This window comes from Thunnus maccoyii, chromosome 4 (genome assembly GCF_910596095.1).
Source record: "Thunnus maccoyii chromosome 4, fThuMac1.1, whole genome shotgun sequence".
Classification (NCBI taxonomy): domain Eukaryota; kingdom Metazoa; phylum Chordata; class Actinopteri; order Scombriformes; family Scombridae; genus Thunnus; species Thunnus maccoyii.
Genome location: NC_056536.1, coordinates 26,930,735 through 26,948,358, shown reverse-complemented (window position 1 = coordinate 26,948,358; position 17,624 = coordinate 26,930,735). Strand labels below are relative to the sequence as shown.

Here is a 17,624-nt window from a genome sequence, read left to right as displayed (position 1 = left end):
TTCTTTGGGAAGGGAGCCAATCCAATTACAGGCAGCGGTGCAGCCCTGGTTTCTTTGGCGGCACTAAATTCACATTTCAACGGTCTCTTCCTCCCTCCCCCAGTACCTTCTTCCTTCTCCTATCTCTGCCTCTTCCTGCTACTCTTTTTCTTATTTTTTTTCTTGTTATACCTCACACTCACACCCCTTAACCGTGCATCCCCGTGCACAACACCCCTCCCTTTCCCCATCTGTCTGTTTCTCTTGGTTGCATGAAAGGGGTGGAGGTATGGAACTGTATCACCAGCAAAGCATCAAATCTTGTCCCCCTATGGCTGTGTCATGTTCGGTACTTTAGCGTCCTACCCCCGTGTACATGTCTCTCACAACTCTGTAAGAGCTTATCAGCCCTCTGCAGAGGAGCTGCAGCCAGAGCTCATCAGGTCACCCTATTCCTCTGCCTTCCCTGTGACACCTGAGGGCATGAATGGGTGACACCCTCAATGTAAACACATGCATATTTCAGACACCTTGACACACATGCACCTTAACAATGACAGCAGGCAAAGCAGCTCTCCTCCTACCACTGCTGTCATACAGCGTTATTGACTATTCATTACCTATTACAAATGTAATGCTTTCTTTTCCCACGCTGCTGCAGACTGCCACAGTGGGTAGGCTAATTATGGTCATTCTCTCTTTCATGCACATTAAGTGGACAGTCAGTGCTTGTTGAATCATGTGCATGTGCTTGCATGCAAATCGTGACTGGTCCTCATCCGATAACGCACCTGCATGCAAATTTTTGCACATGGTGGCATTGCCTTGTCTAATCATGTGATTTTCAAACTAATTGGGTTCAAATAAAGTCCAGAAAACTCTTGTTTCAGCAATGTTGCACTAAAATAGACACCTACCAAATGCAGAGATGACAACATGCAATCCGACAAGTCTGCAATTTCAGTTTTGTGTTACTCGCTGAGAGAAATATTATAATATTAAAGGCAAATGCTCATGGCACCTTTTGCTGGATATAATCAAGGTATTCAGAATACTTATATTAATAAAAAGTAAATGTCCTGCATTTTCTTATCTAGGCTACCCCATTGTGAGAGGATGATGATCATTATGACGACAATAAATCAGACGATGGGAATACTAATTGCTGGTAAATCGGTGTTAGTGAAAGTGGCATTACTACCTTATTCTGTTGTCATGTGAGCAGTCTCTGTGGTTGAGTGCTCTACGAGGTTTTTCTGTTGTGACTACTGGACCGTGGTACTTTTTCTCTAGGTGCCCTTCTCATATCCTGGTTAATTCCTGCCCCATGTTAGCGTTACTGTGGTTACAGTCATGCCCCTGTGAGGAGCGGGCCTAAGTACACAGTAGCAGGCAAGGCTATTTTGCATGGATTCTCAAACAGGGAGCAGAGGATAGGAGATAGAGACAGAGGACTGGGGGAAGGCAGGCGGCAGCCACAGACAAGAGTGTGGAAGGAAGCAGGGAGATAAAAACAATATGCAAGCAACAGCAACACAGTGGGGAAAACACTCTTTTCTGTCTCATCTAATTTAACCAAGTAGAAAAAGGGGCTAAATTATTAAACAGCTCAAACAGGGGATTACATTGAATGAATATTCTCTCCACCACATCCTGATGTATTGATTTAATTATGAATAGATGGAGACCAAAATAACCCAAGCCAGGGCCATTTGTGTTGCATTGCCAGCCTTAAATAACAAAGAACTTGCCAAAACAGGCATCAAAATGGTTTTAGCGACTCTCTTTCCTTTTCAATCTCTTGTTCTGAGCTTCACGCAGCTGTTGTTACTACGGGGAGAGGTGACTGTATAAACCAGTTATGGCCCTGTGACACACTCCCGCTGTCACTCAAACAGGAATCCCCATGGGAGGAGGAGCCAAGTGACTACTGACAAATCCTTCAACCAGCTGTCTAAATGCAGTCTAGGAAACACCATCAGTATGCAAGACAAACAAATATTGCTACACACACACACAATCATATAATATCTACTTTCAAACATGCCATTAACATTTTAACATTTAACATAATAGTTAACATAATAGTCTAAGCATCAGCTGTCTGGGGTGATGCGAGTGCCAAAACAGTGCAACAGCTGTTCTCAATTAATCAGCAAAACATAGACATTTCTGATTGACAGTCTCACTCCTTGTATCACCCTGAACCCGGAGCACAGCACTCACTTCCCTCACTATTCAGTCCTGTCGATGAGCAAGTCTCATCTAATACCTTGTTTCCTGTGGCTGGGGTGAGAAATGTATCATTATTAACTAGCCGGCAGCCCTTTGCCCTCTGTGGCATCTGTATTCCCCAACCAAGACCAGGAGGTTTAGTGCATGGGCTTGCTCTCTCCTTTGCCTCTCAGTGGGCCACAGGCAGAAAGGTGCCTATTAAAATTAATGGGCCAGTACAGGTTATTCAACACTGCGACACTGGAGCTCACTTAACAAGGAACTGGTAATGACCACTACAGTGAGCTAGCCATCGCCATTACCCCTCTCTAACGCTTTGACAGCAGGCATTAAATATTAAGGAGATAAGTTTCCCTGTGACCATGATCCATCTGCACAGAAATAGGACCACTTCACAGTGTCTGTACCCCATGGACCACTGGACAGCCTAAGTCTTTGTATCACAGTGATGAAGTGAGCAGTAATCTCCTACAACAGGCCTTTAACTGCTGGGTGAGAAGAGGAGTTGGTACTCACCTTCTTAAGACGTCCACTCTTGGTGCCCACAAAGGCTACACAGTAGCCATTGTAGACATAGGAGGTGACAGAAGTCATGCGGTCCCGAGTTTCGGTGTAGAGAGTGTGTCCAGTCACTAGCTGAGAACCTCCGAGAGGCTGGTTGATGTCCAGACCACAGAAAGAGTCATCAATGGGCACCGGCTACAGATAGAGAGGGAGAAAAAAGGTTACAGAATGAAGTACAAATGGGCAACAAATGGAAGACAATTGAAACTGAAACTGAAGAAAAACAGAAAAAGGTTATAGGAAGTATGAGACAAATGTGTCACATAGAAGTCCTTGACATGAAATGTATTGTAGGAAGTGGGAGCGACAAAAATACCTCAGAGAGAGACAGACTTAGAGAATAAGACATTAAGAGAGAGGAGAGACTGAGACGGAGAGCATTATAAAAGAAGACAGCTCGGTAAGGAGGAAAGATGAAGGTGACAGAGTGAGACAGACGGAGAGAGCGATGGTCAAAGTTGTGGAAATAGCGGCGGTGTCAGAGACCGTCTGAAACGGAAATGAGGGGGTGAGAGAGGTGAGCGAGGTGGAAGTGCACGAGTGAATCTCACAGCCAGACAAACGTTTGCCTTTCTGTTCCCCTTGGCAGACATGTTTCAGCTCTGCCTGACTGAGCCCCACCTTGCTCTCACTGTGGCTCATTACCCTGGCCTATCATCACACCTCTGCAGGAAGACACATGCTGCATGATAACTATGTGCACCGGCAAACACACTGCGTGATTACCGTGCAAACCTGAAATAGGCATGCATGTAAGTGAAGAGGCTGCATTGAACTGTGTTTACCCATCAATTAGAAAATAATCACCATCATAAAGTCTCAGTAAGACTTGACTTCAGGTCATAGGGAAAATTGGGAGTGATAATGCATCTTTATGCTTAGAGTGAAGACTCCATCCTGTAAGATAAGATAAGAAAGCTGGTAGTAAGCGAGGAGAAAGACTGGTCTCTGGTGTTGAATCAGGTCAGCTGAGACAGTCTGAGTGGCAGTGGCCTCAAAGTGCCATGTGGAGTAATGTGAGATGGTCAAGCAGACCGAAGCCCAGCACTGCTCCACGTACATATTCTATAGTCTCTTGCACACAAACTCCCTTTGTATATACAGTACATTCTCCTCTCTCCAACCCCAACTCATTAATTCTCTTTCTGTCACTTTATCTATCTCTCTGTCTGTCTCCTCTGTGTCTCTGTCTCTGTCTCCATCCCTGTCAGAAAGGTATAAGCAGACTACGTTGAGTGACATCTCCCACTCTGGGAGGCAACTCAGCCTCTCACCACACACCATGGCTGTAAAACCTTTCAGTACTACGCAGATTTTCATGAGCGGAGCAAAAGCAATAATGCTGACAGGGAATAATCGCCTCCGCTCTTATAGATACGCCCCCCACTTTATGGCATTTCCTTTTATTTCCTTTACCCGAAATAGCACACAGTGCTATGGGGATGTTCCACTGCAGTATTTAAATTCGAAAAAAAAGGTAAGCTTACACTATGTTTCTCTTACTTATAAAATCAAATGCACTTTATATAATTATTTAAAGCTTATTTTAAACATGTGCCAATTAGACATGGATACACAGAATGAATCAGATGGTAAAGCTAGCAGCTATCTTGAGAAACAGCCATGAGTTCCAGACTTTGGCTTATCAATAGCTACTGCCTCAAATGCGTGCAGCTATTCCACATATGGTCTGTTGGGCTCCCTACCATTTGGTTCTGATTATATCTAGATTGTTTAGATGATGTACGCTTAGCAGACTTGGCAGCCAAGCCAAATCCCCCTGGATTCCTTGTGGTTGAGTTTTCTTGTACACCTTCTTGCAGATTTTTTTTTTGTTTTTTTTTTCCCCCCATGCCTTATCACAAATCTCACAAGCAGTGAGGAAATGCAGGTTTGCCATGTCTCAGTCTGTTTCATATGATACACATTACATTGATTATCTTTAGCAGAGCTGTGAGACTATAAATAGACCGTATCCCTGTGTGATTAATCCTTATCGAATAACCCACAATACAGTAGAATATTTAATCTATGCTATGAAAATAGTTGGTTGCCTGGTCTGCTTCAACAGTAGACTACATACATGTAATCTTGTTAAACAATGCCACAAAGAGCTCCATTTTGTATGGAATTTGTATGAAGGATAAATTAGATGTGACAGGTTATCTACTCTCGGACTTTCTCTCACAGGGTATATCAGTGTTATCAATACTGGCTCCCCTTTGCTCTCACAAGTGGTTAATTAACTGGTGGGGCATGAGTAAAAGCAGGACAGGATGATAGTGTTAGTCAGAGAGACACACACAGACAGTATGATACAGAAAGAATCCCATCATGGCTCCCCTCCTTGGGAGTGACTACAGAGATGGCGTGAATCTCCAGATGGCAGAAGGCTGGACGGCTGGGTGATCAATCTTTGATTGGCTGCTGTGTCTGAATCCCCTGGCTCAGCCTCAGTTCCATTCACAGCCTCAGCCTTGGCCTGTATGTAAGCGTACACACACTGAAATGTCTGCAAGACGGGAAGGAGAGCTGGGGGTGTAATTAAGGTTCTCTCTTTGAGCTCGCTGGCTACCTGCTGTTAGCAACGGACCAGAGGAAGGGCACTGGGACTGCATGTGTAATTTACTGAGAAACCAGCAAGGTACAGTTAACAGTTAACAAAAAAAATACAGTCTCTCAGGTTGGTCTAACCTTGACTCACCTCACATTTTGTTAGATCTCTGACATGGGTGCTCTAAAAATACCGCACACGGAGATCCAGGAACATATTTGTTTAAGAAGGACAAGATGTGAAACATATGTGCAAATTTAAGTAGCCACACTACTTGACTTGGGGATTTAACAGCAAGGAGACAATGTTAGCATGGTTGACATATCCGGTTGTTAAATGTAATTTGTATAGGCTTTAAGAGTTCCTCATCCATTGACATCTATCTGCATAATCCATATTATACTATGGATTTATTGGCTGCTCATTGAGCATGAGGACATGGACTTAAGGACTGTATTTTACACCTTCTTATCTCTGTGGCTACACACACAAAGCTTGTGTATCCTTGGTGTATAATGTGAAAGGAGAGCAGAATGTTATTGGCAGGGCATGCCTATAGAATGGAGTGGGAGGTGCAGCTTTGCAGGTAACGCCTGGCATCCTTCAGAGCACGCTGGGATGATTGGGGATTCTTTTGGGGAACTGGAAAAAAGGTTCTAATTTGAGCTCCCGCAGTTAGAAATCCTCACAATCTCAGCATTGTCATCTCTCTATACCACCATTTCTCCTTCTTCCGCCTACTCTTCTCTCCTCTTCCAACCTCTCCTCCCGCCTTTTCAGTAAAGATAATAAAACTCAACAGTGCTAGTTTGAGATAATGTCTCCCTCCTCCTGACAATCACCTCTGACACTGTGCTAATGGGGAATTTACTGATTTTAATAAAAATGGTCAAGTGAGTGCCCAGGGGGATAAGCAACAAAGGAAGCTGATCAGTGGTTCTCATCATCATGAGGGTAGGGATATCATTAAACTGTAAAAATACATCAAGACCTATGCCAAAGCTCCCCCACACACATACACACACATATGTACGCTGGGCAAGCCTTCCAACATACATGCAGCATGCACACACACACACACACACACTGTAACTGACTGGTCATACACTTAGCTAGTCATTAATTCTTAATATTCTTAAATTCCTATAAGCAATTACAGAATGAAAGCACAGAGGACTGTAGCCTCCTGGGAATTAGGGAAAATCAAGAAACTTAATTCTACTTGACAACATGTAGTAGATACATGGCCTTGTATTATGGGATAATTGGGGATTTCAGAAGGAATAGACTGGTGTGTTATCTATGCCAGCATCAGAAGCGAACTAACTTGAGCAACAACCAACCATTACCTTTTCTCGCTCTACAAGGGGAGTTTGTTTATTTGTATTGCGCTTGAGGAGAATATTATCACTTTGATGGCTGCCAAGGAAATAAATCATCCCTAATTTAGGAATATCTCTCACAGAGATATACTGTACTTGAAAGTGGATGTTCACTGATATCACGACTGCAAAAAAGTTCTACATAATAACATGTAGTGTGATAATGTGATAACAGTGAGAATTCTACGCAAGGCAGTCAAAAGCATTTCCTAATGATTGGTGTGTTTATTTTCACTGCAGCATACGCCCACAAAACTTTGAACACTGTGGTTTTTAGGCTCATTGAGAAGTTTTGGTCATTCCCTTGCTGTTGGCTATCTTATTTTAGGGATGGAAACAAGATGCAGATGCTGTGGACCATTGAAGAATGCTCTTCATTAAAATGTACGGTAGATGAATTGTTCCCTTGCCTCTTTATTGATTGTGGGCTGATTAAAACTCACCGAGAATAGAAATACTCTACTGCATGTCAGTGAGGTCCTGCTTCACCTTAAAAGTATTTACAGATGTGAAAGAAAGGACGGTGTAAATAACGACTTAATATATTTTTGGACTGTTGATGAATAATAAGTGTATGATAACAAACAAGAAACCACATGGAAAAGGCATGTTTCAGTCATCATTTCCATACTGTGTATAAGGAAGTAGAGCTGCGGTGGTTAGCTCATTACCACAGTAACACAATCACGTCACGCCCACCGCAGACTCAAGCTGATCACCGCTGAGAACCGCTGAGTGAGCAGTTCAAGTGATGGGACATTAGTTATTCTCTCAGACTTAACATAAAGAATGACGTGCCTGCCAAATGCCGACCAATATTGCAACAACAACAACACTGGATTAAAGATAGACATTTAGACTAAAGAGGCTAGAAAGAAAATACTACTACAGGAATAAATGCATTTGAAAAGTTTACTGCATTGGTCCGAATATAAGACAGTTGTTTTTTTTACCTGGACATACGTCTGTAGAAGTGGGGTCATCTTATATTCTAGGTCTAGACAATTACATGTTCACAACATCAGATAGTGTACCAGTGTAAAACTGACTCCTACACGGAATGTTGCATAACAAGTTGTTTGTAGCCTTAATGTTGCTAGGCTAGCAAGTGTCTTAAAGTCTGTTTATAGCAGAAACAGAATATATCAAACTGCCAAACACCATTGTCACAGATGGTAAGGAGCTCAAAAAGACAAACAGACAGTCTTATAGACACTAACTGCCAGAGAAAACAATTTTTGACCACTTCCAAGAGCCTGGTAGGAGAGTGTCTGAGTATGTAAGTTAACTATACTATGATGTAAGTTATATTCAAAAAGTATTTTTTTGAAAAACAGGTGTTTGAAAAGGGGCGGTCGCGTTATATTCAGGCCAATACTGTATTTAGGAACCAATTATTATATAACATCTGAGGTTTAAATTATTTTTTTATGGTGGTTACCATGATGGTTTGAATGACTTCTCTAATTTGTGCAGTAAGGAGAAAATCAATACAGTTCCATAAGGGAGTCGTGCATACTTAATGTATAGTGCATCTACGTATGTGTGCATGTATAAATGTGTTCTTAATCACTGTCTATTAGTGTAACTCACCGCTTTGGTACACTGAACATCCTTCCCAAGCAGCCAGTTGAGCTCCAGGTTTCCTTCTCCCTGGTAGCAGGACTGCAGGCGCTCCTTGATTCGTGCATTAATGTCTCGGATGGTGAAGACACAGAGCGCTGAGTCATCTGGCGGGCGGTGGAACTGCTTCTGGCCCTTGGAGAAGATGGTGAAGAGCACATCATCTTGGGCGCTGATGTTAAGCGAGGCAGCAAGAACGCGGCCTGGCTTGCCGAGGTAGGCAGCCTGCAGTAGCCGGTACTCGACACCATTCTTCACACAGCCAACAGGAAGAGAGACGTAGGAGTGAAACTTGCGATCATCTTTGCAGAGGCGAACAATACGAGAAGTGTAGAAGAGGTCACTGGTGGATCCACTTGATGACATGCTGTTCTCTGGCGTCTCAGGCTGGACAGTCAAGAAGTACACAAAGCTGCCACTGGCAAAGCCATAAACATAGTAGATGTCAAAGTGGGAGACCAGGGCCAGTGTGTCTGATGGTATCTTGATGAGGGAGGAAACAAAGTCAGTGTGCAATTCATAGTCAAGCATAGCAGAAGATTCTGGGTCACGGGGTAGCTTTCGGCTAGAGATTGTGGGGAAATAGTCCTGTTTTCCATCTACTGCTGTGCCAATAAATAAGGTGCCATCCTGGCCCTGGGAAGGCACAATGACTCCGTACATGGTCCCAGTCTGGTTGACACTGGAGAGGTAGTGCTCTTTCTTATGGGAGGGCTCCACTAAGATGAAGAGGTCATCCAATCTGAGGAGTTTACAGACACCCTGGTAGAGGCTTCCACAGGCCAGCAACCGATTTTGGGAATAATCAATGAGAAGAAGCTTGTTGACATTGTTGGTAGAGACAAGGGGCTCAGAACAGGGCTGAACAATCAGAGGGGGGTAGCAGGCCTTGTTATCATCCTCTGGGCCTGTATCATGGGAAACAAGGAGGGTCAGATTGCCTGAGAGCTTGTACACACGGTTGACCGCTCCAATATACAATGCCCCTGTGGTTTGGTGAACCGTCAGGTGGTTGAATGCCCAGTCTCGACGTTCAGGGTGGAAACTAATGAATGTCTGTCCATTGCACAAGGCAGGGATTGCTAAAAGCCAGAAGCCTAGCAAAATAGTTATAGCTCCTATTTTCAGGTCAGGTGATAAAGTCCTGTGTGTAGCCCGCCGGCCTTCCATGTTTAACAGGCCTGCAAGGAAACTGCAGAGGAAGCAGAGAGAATGGATGAGGGGAAGAAGGGAGGAGACCTTCGCCTTTTGGTTGTTGAAGGCAAAATTACAGGTCAAAGCCTCGCAAGGGTCTTCACATGTTTCTGGAAAAAGAAAAAGAAAGAGAAAAGATGTTAGATATCACACCATGACTCACATATCCTACTAAGGAAACATATATGACCTCATGGAAAAGTCTCTTCATTAGAAATATTGCTGCTTGAAAAGGTTCAAGTTCATTCTCAGTAAGCCAGATCAGCTGTGGAGAAGAGGAGTGGAGGTTTAAAGGGACAATTGGTGGAAACCATTATGGTGCACATTCCAAAGGAGTTCCTGGACACGGCAGGACAATGCAGGAAAGACAAGCAGGTTACAGATACGGAAATTAGCCTGACCTGACTCATACTACCGCAGCCGCTGTCACACACTGAGCAAGTGGTTTCCAAGAACACAACAACAGCCAACACAGACATTAGTCACAGACTGACATTTCACTTGAAGTCCTGAACACTTGGCAATGACTCATCACACTTCACACAAGTCATTCAAGCTTAGGTTTTGAAACTTAAAACACTATTTTATCAACAACATATCTAATTTACATTAGCATATTATGGTGACATAAAATTAGGCCTTGTTTTTTGGTTTTTGCATGTTCACTTGCCTCAAGCTTCAAAAAACATTGACAAGAATATTTGTGATCATGCCATAACCACAAATGTGACTTTTGATGAAAACAACAGCAAAAACCCAAGAATAAAAGTCACAACAGATACATCAGCACACAGCTGAAATTCTTGTGCTATTTTTCCTTTAAAACATCAGTCTCCTCATTTCATTTCTACATTCATCTCCTCCCTCGCATTTTGTGATCTGACTACAGCCCATCAACCAAAGCCCCTATCATTTGTCCCCTTTCCATATCTATCTGTAAAAACATACATCAAGCAGAGTCTGCAATTTATGCAACAATGCTTGGTCTGGGCTGCCGAGATCTCGCTCCATGTGCCATAAACCAAGAGACAGAGCTCTGTGCAGTCTGTCCCCAGGAGTTAATTATCTCGTCCATTGGAAAGGAAGGCCTGGATCTTATTACTGGAACAAAGTGAGAACAAATTGGGAACCACATCCACACACCCCTACCCTCGTTCCCTGCTCTTTAAGGGGTCTGTTTTACAGAATCTGAATCTATTAATTATTCTTTTCTAAACATTGCTGTTTTTTATCCTTTTATTCTATTCATCTCCTGCTGATCAGATCGTAGAGGGATTAATCACTGGAAGCAGAACAATCATCCCTAAATGAATCAGCTACTGTATTAGATCTGTACACAGCTACCTCATATAAACACCAGCCAACAGAATACAGACTATGTGTGTATGTGTGTGTGTGTATATGTGTGTGTGTGTGTGTGTGTGTGTGTGCACGCGCCTCGGTGTTATCAGTGTACTCTATCAGAACCGAGCAGTGTGAGGGGCTAACAAGTGGAGACAATGGCAGTGCATCCCAAAATCAAGTATGATTAGGCGTAGCGATCCAACAAGGGTAATTACTGTGAAGCTGGAGGAGGTAAGCTGGGGAGCAACATGGGGACGCCAGGGGCTTGAACGTGTCAGAGACGGCCCTACATCGTTTGTCACGCTCCAGATTTGCATTTCCAGCAGTGAGGGCACAGAGAATCAAGGGTGAAAGATGTGGCTAGAATAATCAGCGACTGCGCCTTGAATTAACAAGCCCTTGCGACTGAAGATAGGGAAGGAGGGTTGCATGGAGAGATACTGCACATCCAAGGCTACTACGGCAACTGTGTTCAAGGCAGGTTTGATTTGCAGAGCCGATTTGGGATTCCCTCTGAACCGTGTCTGGCCTCTCATAGACCTTGTTCCAAATGTGGTAATGGCCATCTCGGGGTCCCTCCCCTCCCCCTGTGATCGCTACTCAGCTCAGACTTAAATATAGACCCAGAGGGAGTGTATTGATCCATGTGTCCATAAACACAGGTCCTAAGGCCCAGTCAAGCTGTTCTTGGCGTGTGTACAGGCGGAGGTGTGGGAGGTGCTCTATCCCAGAAGCACTTTATTAGCATGGTCATAAAAGTGCCATTGCCTCTAAAAAAGCAGCGAGGACCAGACCCCCACCCTTACTTTCAGCTGCCTGCGCTCTGCCATGCTCCTTTGTTTGAGTTTGTACATGCTAGATGTGCAAAGTGGATCCCTTTGGTGGTATAATCAGCCTCCTGCTGAGCCAGCTTTTTGCTCAAGCCCCGCAGCCTTTTGCCCTTTGGAGCTTTAGCTACACCCCCACCCCTTAATCGTATATGTGTATACAACATTTACTCCCATCCATCTTTTCTTCTTCTCATTTCTTATTTCTCACTTCTTCCCAAGTCGTTTGAAGAAATATATGCATTACTCCCTCATGTTGTGGCAACAGCTGCAGAGGCATAGAAAGGGAAGGCTGAATGGTGTAAATAAATGGCTCCACAAAGGTTATCCATTCATATTGCTTTCGGTAACAGAGGGAATGAAGTCTTTGTTTAAGTTGATTGCATGACCAACTCTTTGTTGCACTTGACAGAGACTTCTCTGTACTATGCAGCTGAGGAGTAGACTTGAAAAGAATAAGAACAACACTGGATCACCCCTCTCCTCTCTTTAGTTCAAAGCCATGTCTTTCTTTTGTTTATGGAGAGTCAGAATTACCAAGAAGGAAATTAACATATAAATGCAACCTGGAATGATTCATACTTAAACATAGTCACCTACTGACCTAGAAAAAGAAAAGGGCGTGACTCTGTTGGCAGTGAATAGAGTTACGGGTAAGTTAGATCAAGGGAGCATTTTCAGCTTTTAATCGCAAATACAAGTGGGCTTTGAAAAGGTTGCTACTGCTATGTGAGAATCTGATGTTTATGACATTACTGCTGTGGCTCCAACAACAACTAATTCTTTGCAATATCAGCAATATCTAAACATACGGTGAACAGATGTCTGTCAAATACAGCAAGTCGTGGTTCTGAAATAAGTTCAGTTTGTCTGTCTGCACTGAGGCAGATAGATGGACCGGCATGATGAAAAACTGTCAGCTGCTCCAGTGTGTTACATCGTATAAGAGTATAAAATGTCAAAAAACCCCAAAATATCATGGTCACTGTCAGTAGTTTTCCATTCTAACACTCCTCTGACAATCTCTTTGGCAGACATGGAAGGCAAAGAAAGAAGAGCATCAAGCCAAGAGAGACAGAAAAGCACTCGCATTCCAGCACACACGCAAGTTGTGATCATGGCTCGGAGAAAAAAACAGTTTTCGCAAAACTTCCCATTCATAATGAATAGTCAGGAACACAAAACACTGCATTGGCAGACTCAGCCAGGCTCTTTCTGAACGCTTGTTAGACAAACCGGTCCCACTAGCTGCCCGTGCTCTGTCACTGTGTCTGTTTGTGGATCCCTGCGCTGAATTGCTGGTGATTTCCCCCCAGCCACCGGACAAGTGGCCGTGCCAACCGTGGTCAAAGGATGATGCATTGTGGCCGATTATCTCATGAAAGGATGCTGAGGAGCAGCAGCAGCAGAAGGAATAGGCAATAGGAGAAATGAGAGAATCAAAAACGGATAAGCATGCAAACCATTAATGAGGGTTGTGGAGACAACAGCCTGAGGGCAGCAGCCAGTAAACAGTAGAGAACAGGTTTTAGGAAGTGGCCACTGGAGCGGCAGCAGCTCTAAACCTCTGTCACCCTGAAATAGGCAGCAGGTCTTCTGCTTTTGTGTCTTTTGATTTTTTTTTTTTCCTTTTTGTCCGCACACACTAAGCTTCTTAACAATGCAGCCAAATTTGCTTGATCTCCTAAATTCATATTTACAGCGATTGTATTGCAGAAGATAAAGAACATAAACCAAAATCCGTTTACGCCGCTAAATCCATTGTTGTCGGATAGGAAAAGGAAATGGGAGATTGTAATTTCATGCCTTGGATTAATGTGTTATTCCCTGAATGATTAATGTAAAGCGTGAAATCTGAATGCTTAAGTAAAAGTGATACGCTACAAATCAAAGAGACAACTTGGAACAAAAATCAACAAACCAGTTAGCAAAAAAAAAAAAGAAAAAACATTTTGTTCATTGCATGGCCACTTGCACAGTAAAAATAGAAAGTTTAATCTTCCCTTAAGCGAGATCTTTTTCTATAGGAGTCTATAAAGAAGTGATTAGCAGCAGAGGTTACTCCATTAGTCTTCTCTCTTTGCTGCTATCAAGAGCAGAGATAATGAGAAGACTTGCTGGCATCTTGAGTTGTTGAGCTGGAGTTATATTTATACGTTTCTTTGTCCCAATAGGAAATGGATTTCTCTGCTCCATTGCCAACTCTATCTGTCAGCTTCCAAGAAACTAAACACATGTATTCTGCATCCATCCATCCATCCATCCTTCCAGCCACCACAAGGAAGTGACACAGTTGCAAAGTAGAGGGATAACATCCTCAGAAACCACAAACCCTCTGGTAACTACTATCATTTCACTCTGTTTGGTTTCCTGTGCTGTGGTGTTGGGAGGTAGTTATCTTTCCTGATATTCCCTCCTATGACAGAATTCAAAATTCCATCACATTAATGGACTCTAATAATAAAGAGGAAATAGTTGCGACATTAGCGTCACAAAGACTTCATAACATCAGAGCAGTGCAAACATTACTTTTGCTAATTCACAACCCTCGTTGCACACATTTTTTACATTGCCTTTTAACAAACTGCTTTGTGTTTGTTTATCTTCAGACATGGTATGTACTAGGCTCTGAGCTATGGCTAAAAGAGCTGTAATTTACTGGTGCATAGTAAATTAATGCGCACTTGTCCACGATTAAGCATGTGCTCTAGGGGCACTCTAACGCAGCACTTTGCATCCAGTGTTTAATAGCACTATCTTTGTTAGTGACCCATATCAGTGCACTTGCTCATGACCATCTGAGTTTAGAGGCCTGCAGCGAGGCCCTCAATTGCCTTTCACTGAATTGCTCCCATTGAAAGCAGTCACAGTGCTTCATGACGCCTCAGCCTCTCTGAATTATTACTCCAATGAATGCATATAAAAGATTATTAAAACACACACCCCACACACATTTTGAGATGTTCCACAAAAAAAAGCATGTCATCATGACACAGGAAGAATCGAGTCTCAGCATAGCTGCCTACCCCTGAATGCAAACAAGGGCACGTGCATCTAATCTTTCCCTTTAACCCTGTCTCTGCTGAGCCCCCCCCCCCCCCCCCCCCCCTCCTGCTTCACACACTTCAAACTCTGTTTGAGCAAACACATGCTGGCATTACGCCTAAACCTATGACATCCACCAAGAGATTACAATGTCATTGTTATTCCAATGATTTTTGTTTCCCCTCCCACAGCCGCCACCTCCTCACAACACACAGGCGTGCACACATTTACTCTCATTCTCTTGTACAAGCTTAGACACGCACATATCCGCACCCACAATCAAAGGCATGCACGTATATAGACAGGGCCATGCAGACGACGTAGATGTACATAAATTATCCCGCTTTTTTTTTTCTCAAAACCTTGTTTCAGCTGACACAACTAACAGCCTCCGCGTACTTTTCCTATTAAATTGGAGGTTGAATCCTAAGGCGTGATCTTCTCAGGCAGTCCCTCTACCAGTAGCTATGTGCCGTACGCCTCATCATCGCTGTCTGTCATCCTGTGAACGCAGCGTTCTATTAGGAGGCATTTCCATAAATCTAAATTGTAAAGGGCCTCAGCAAGAGGAGAGGGAATCCTCGGCGGGCGTAGAAAACAAACAGAGTAGGATGTCACTGGAGGCCACAGGATCAGATAGCTCACTTCAGCTCACATACAGATTGGAACTGAATCAGGCTCTTTGATTGACACCATACACATTTTATCAAATCGGGGGGCCTTCACTATCCCTGAAGCATGTTGCAGACGCTGCTTATCCTGTCACTTTGAAAGTTAATATAGTGGTATAATGAAAGCCGTAAGGGAAGGGATGCAGCTGTGCGACATAAAAGGTAAACTTCCTATGGTGCGGTGTGTTTCAGTGACTGGTGAATTTGAATTGAATGATGTAAATATAAATTATTAATGACAGGAGATATACAGACATACAATATCATGGACAGCTGTCAAATGTGAATCTCCTGCAGTCAAAAGGAAAGTTAAGTTACTGTTGAGGCTGATGTAATGACTCTGTGTGGCGATAGCTGTAGTAATTGGTCATTTTTTAATCTGTGACCTTGTTTTATTGGACCACACTAAAGTGTAAAGTGTACATAATATTTTGTCCCCTATTATATAGTTATAAAGTTATGAATAAAACAAGATAGGAAAATTAATTCGACTAATCTCCTAAATGAAATGATAAGTTTAGCAATGCTGTTATTTTTATTTCTCCTTTCTGAGGCAAATCTAGGATAATGTGGTGTGTTTTTTCCTGGCAAAATCTTATGCCGCATTTAAGAATTGTTGAAGCAGACAAATGGACTTGGCAAACTGAAGAACTTGGCTGGTGCACCAGGTAGCAGGTGCAAAGGACAGCCAAAGGGGCACTGGTCTGAGTGAGCAGGCAATTGTGCGTCCTGTGTGGAGTAGACTGGAATGAAATGAATGAGTGGCTCAGTTCGCCTGGCCTTGCTGCAATCAGATTACATAAACTCTAGGTCATTAATGTAATGCAGAGTTGAATATAATGAGGACTAGCTATGTTGAGGGTGGCTAAGCCAAGAAGATACTAATAACATTAACCCAAACTAACACACAGCCCACAGCATGACCTGTGTGTGAGTGTGTGTGTGTGTGTGTGTGTGTGTGTGCATTCAAACATTCAACATTATCATAGTATGTGTGTGTTGATGTATTTGCTTTCTTTCTCAACAGACTCTCCCTGCAGAGGTGTTATCTGCCTGCAGCTGCACTCTGCTAAACAAAGCCTGGACTCTGACCTTTGGTGTGCAGTTGCCCAATCAGAATGAGGCACCGATGGACCGAACCTTCTGTCAAATAAGCATGCCAAATCCAGAGTTAAGCACCCCCAAACCGCTCTGCAAGTGAGCTGAAATGTGTGAGATTAAGCGCTCCTCCCATGCAGTGTGCGTGAAACATTGTAGGTTCACGGAAGCAGACAAATGAAGACGATCACATGAAAAAAAATGGCTTCCGTTTCAGTAGCCACATACAGTATATCCCCACGCGTTCACGCGCTCCCCCACCCCCCTGCCTTCATCATTTGTCTCATCGGGATCACTTGTGCTGGAGCATGGCTCACTGGCCAAGGCGACTGCTGCTGGAGGGATTGGAAGAGGGGAGAAGGATAGAGAGGGAAGAGGAAAAGGGGGAGGGTGAGCAATAAAATACAGCAAGAGAAGAATTGAGATAAGGGGGCAGAAACGGTGAATGATGGCCTGTGAAAGTGAGCGAGGAGGACAAAAACAAAACGGCGCCCCAAGTTTGAGTGTGTGAAACAGAGATAGAGAGATGAAAGAAAGACAGGGAGAGGAGGACAGAGAGAGGAAGAAGGGAAGGGAAGGAAGGAAGGAAGGAAGGAAGAAGAGGGAGCCATGCAGCCATTACTCCAGCTGGGTAACAAGCCGTTGCAGCTACAGCAGCAGCCACAACTCCAGAAGCTGGCACGGTACGTCCACTATTATCTGGAGCAAATTTACACAGCCTGGCTGGCACACTTGAGAGCGAGTGGGAGGGGAAGGGGGGGGGGCTGGTCAAAGAGCGAGAGGATTGAGGAGAGCAGACATGTAGAAAAAAAGGAAGTGAGCAAAAATCTAGATAGTACTATTATTTCGGTCTAAATGTATACTATATGTACTCATTAGACAATGAAACCTGTTATTTCACTCAGCAGGCACCAACCAAAATCCGGAATGGTTATGTAAGAGTTTCTGGGAGGAAGGAAAAAATGATAGGAATCCTGTCAGTCAAAGTAATCCCTTCAATTTCTCCTGCTACTGTTTCATCTAAGGACTGTATGATATAGCCCCGGTCTAGCTCTGTAATCACATGCTGGCTGAGAGGATGAGGCTACTCTGGGCTGGCTAACACCCA

General features: G+C 43.6%; 1 protein-coding gene across 3 annotated transcripts in view; it reads right to left on the bottom strand.

Moving 5' to 3' along the window:
* plxna2 (plexin A2) overlaps positions 1–17,624 on the bottom strand; it is a 169,066-nt gene that overhangs the window by 135,465 nt on the left and 15,977 nt on the right. For all 3 annotated transcript variants that reach the window (XM_042409017.1, XM_042409021.1, XM_042409019.1), the window contains 2 exons: positions 8,308–9,641; positions 2,731–2,913 (listed from right to left, as the gene is read on the bottom strand). In XM_042409017.1, the coding sequence (XP_042264951.1) occupies positions 2,731–2,913; positions 8,308–9,507 (1,383 nt within the window). In that variant the 5' untranslated portion in view covers positions 9,508–9,641. The remainder of the gene's footprint in view (positions 1–2,730; positions 2,914–8,307; positions 9,642–17,624) is intronic.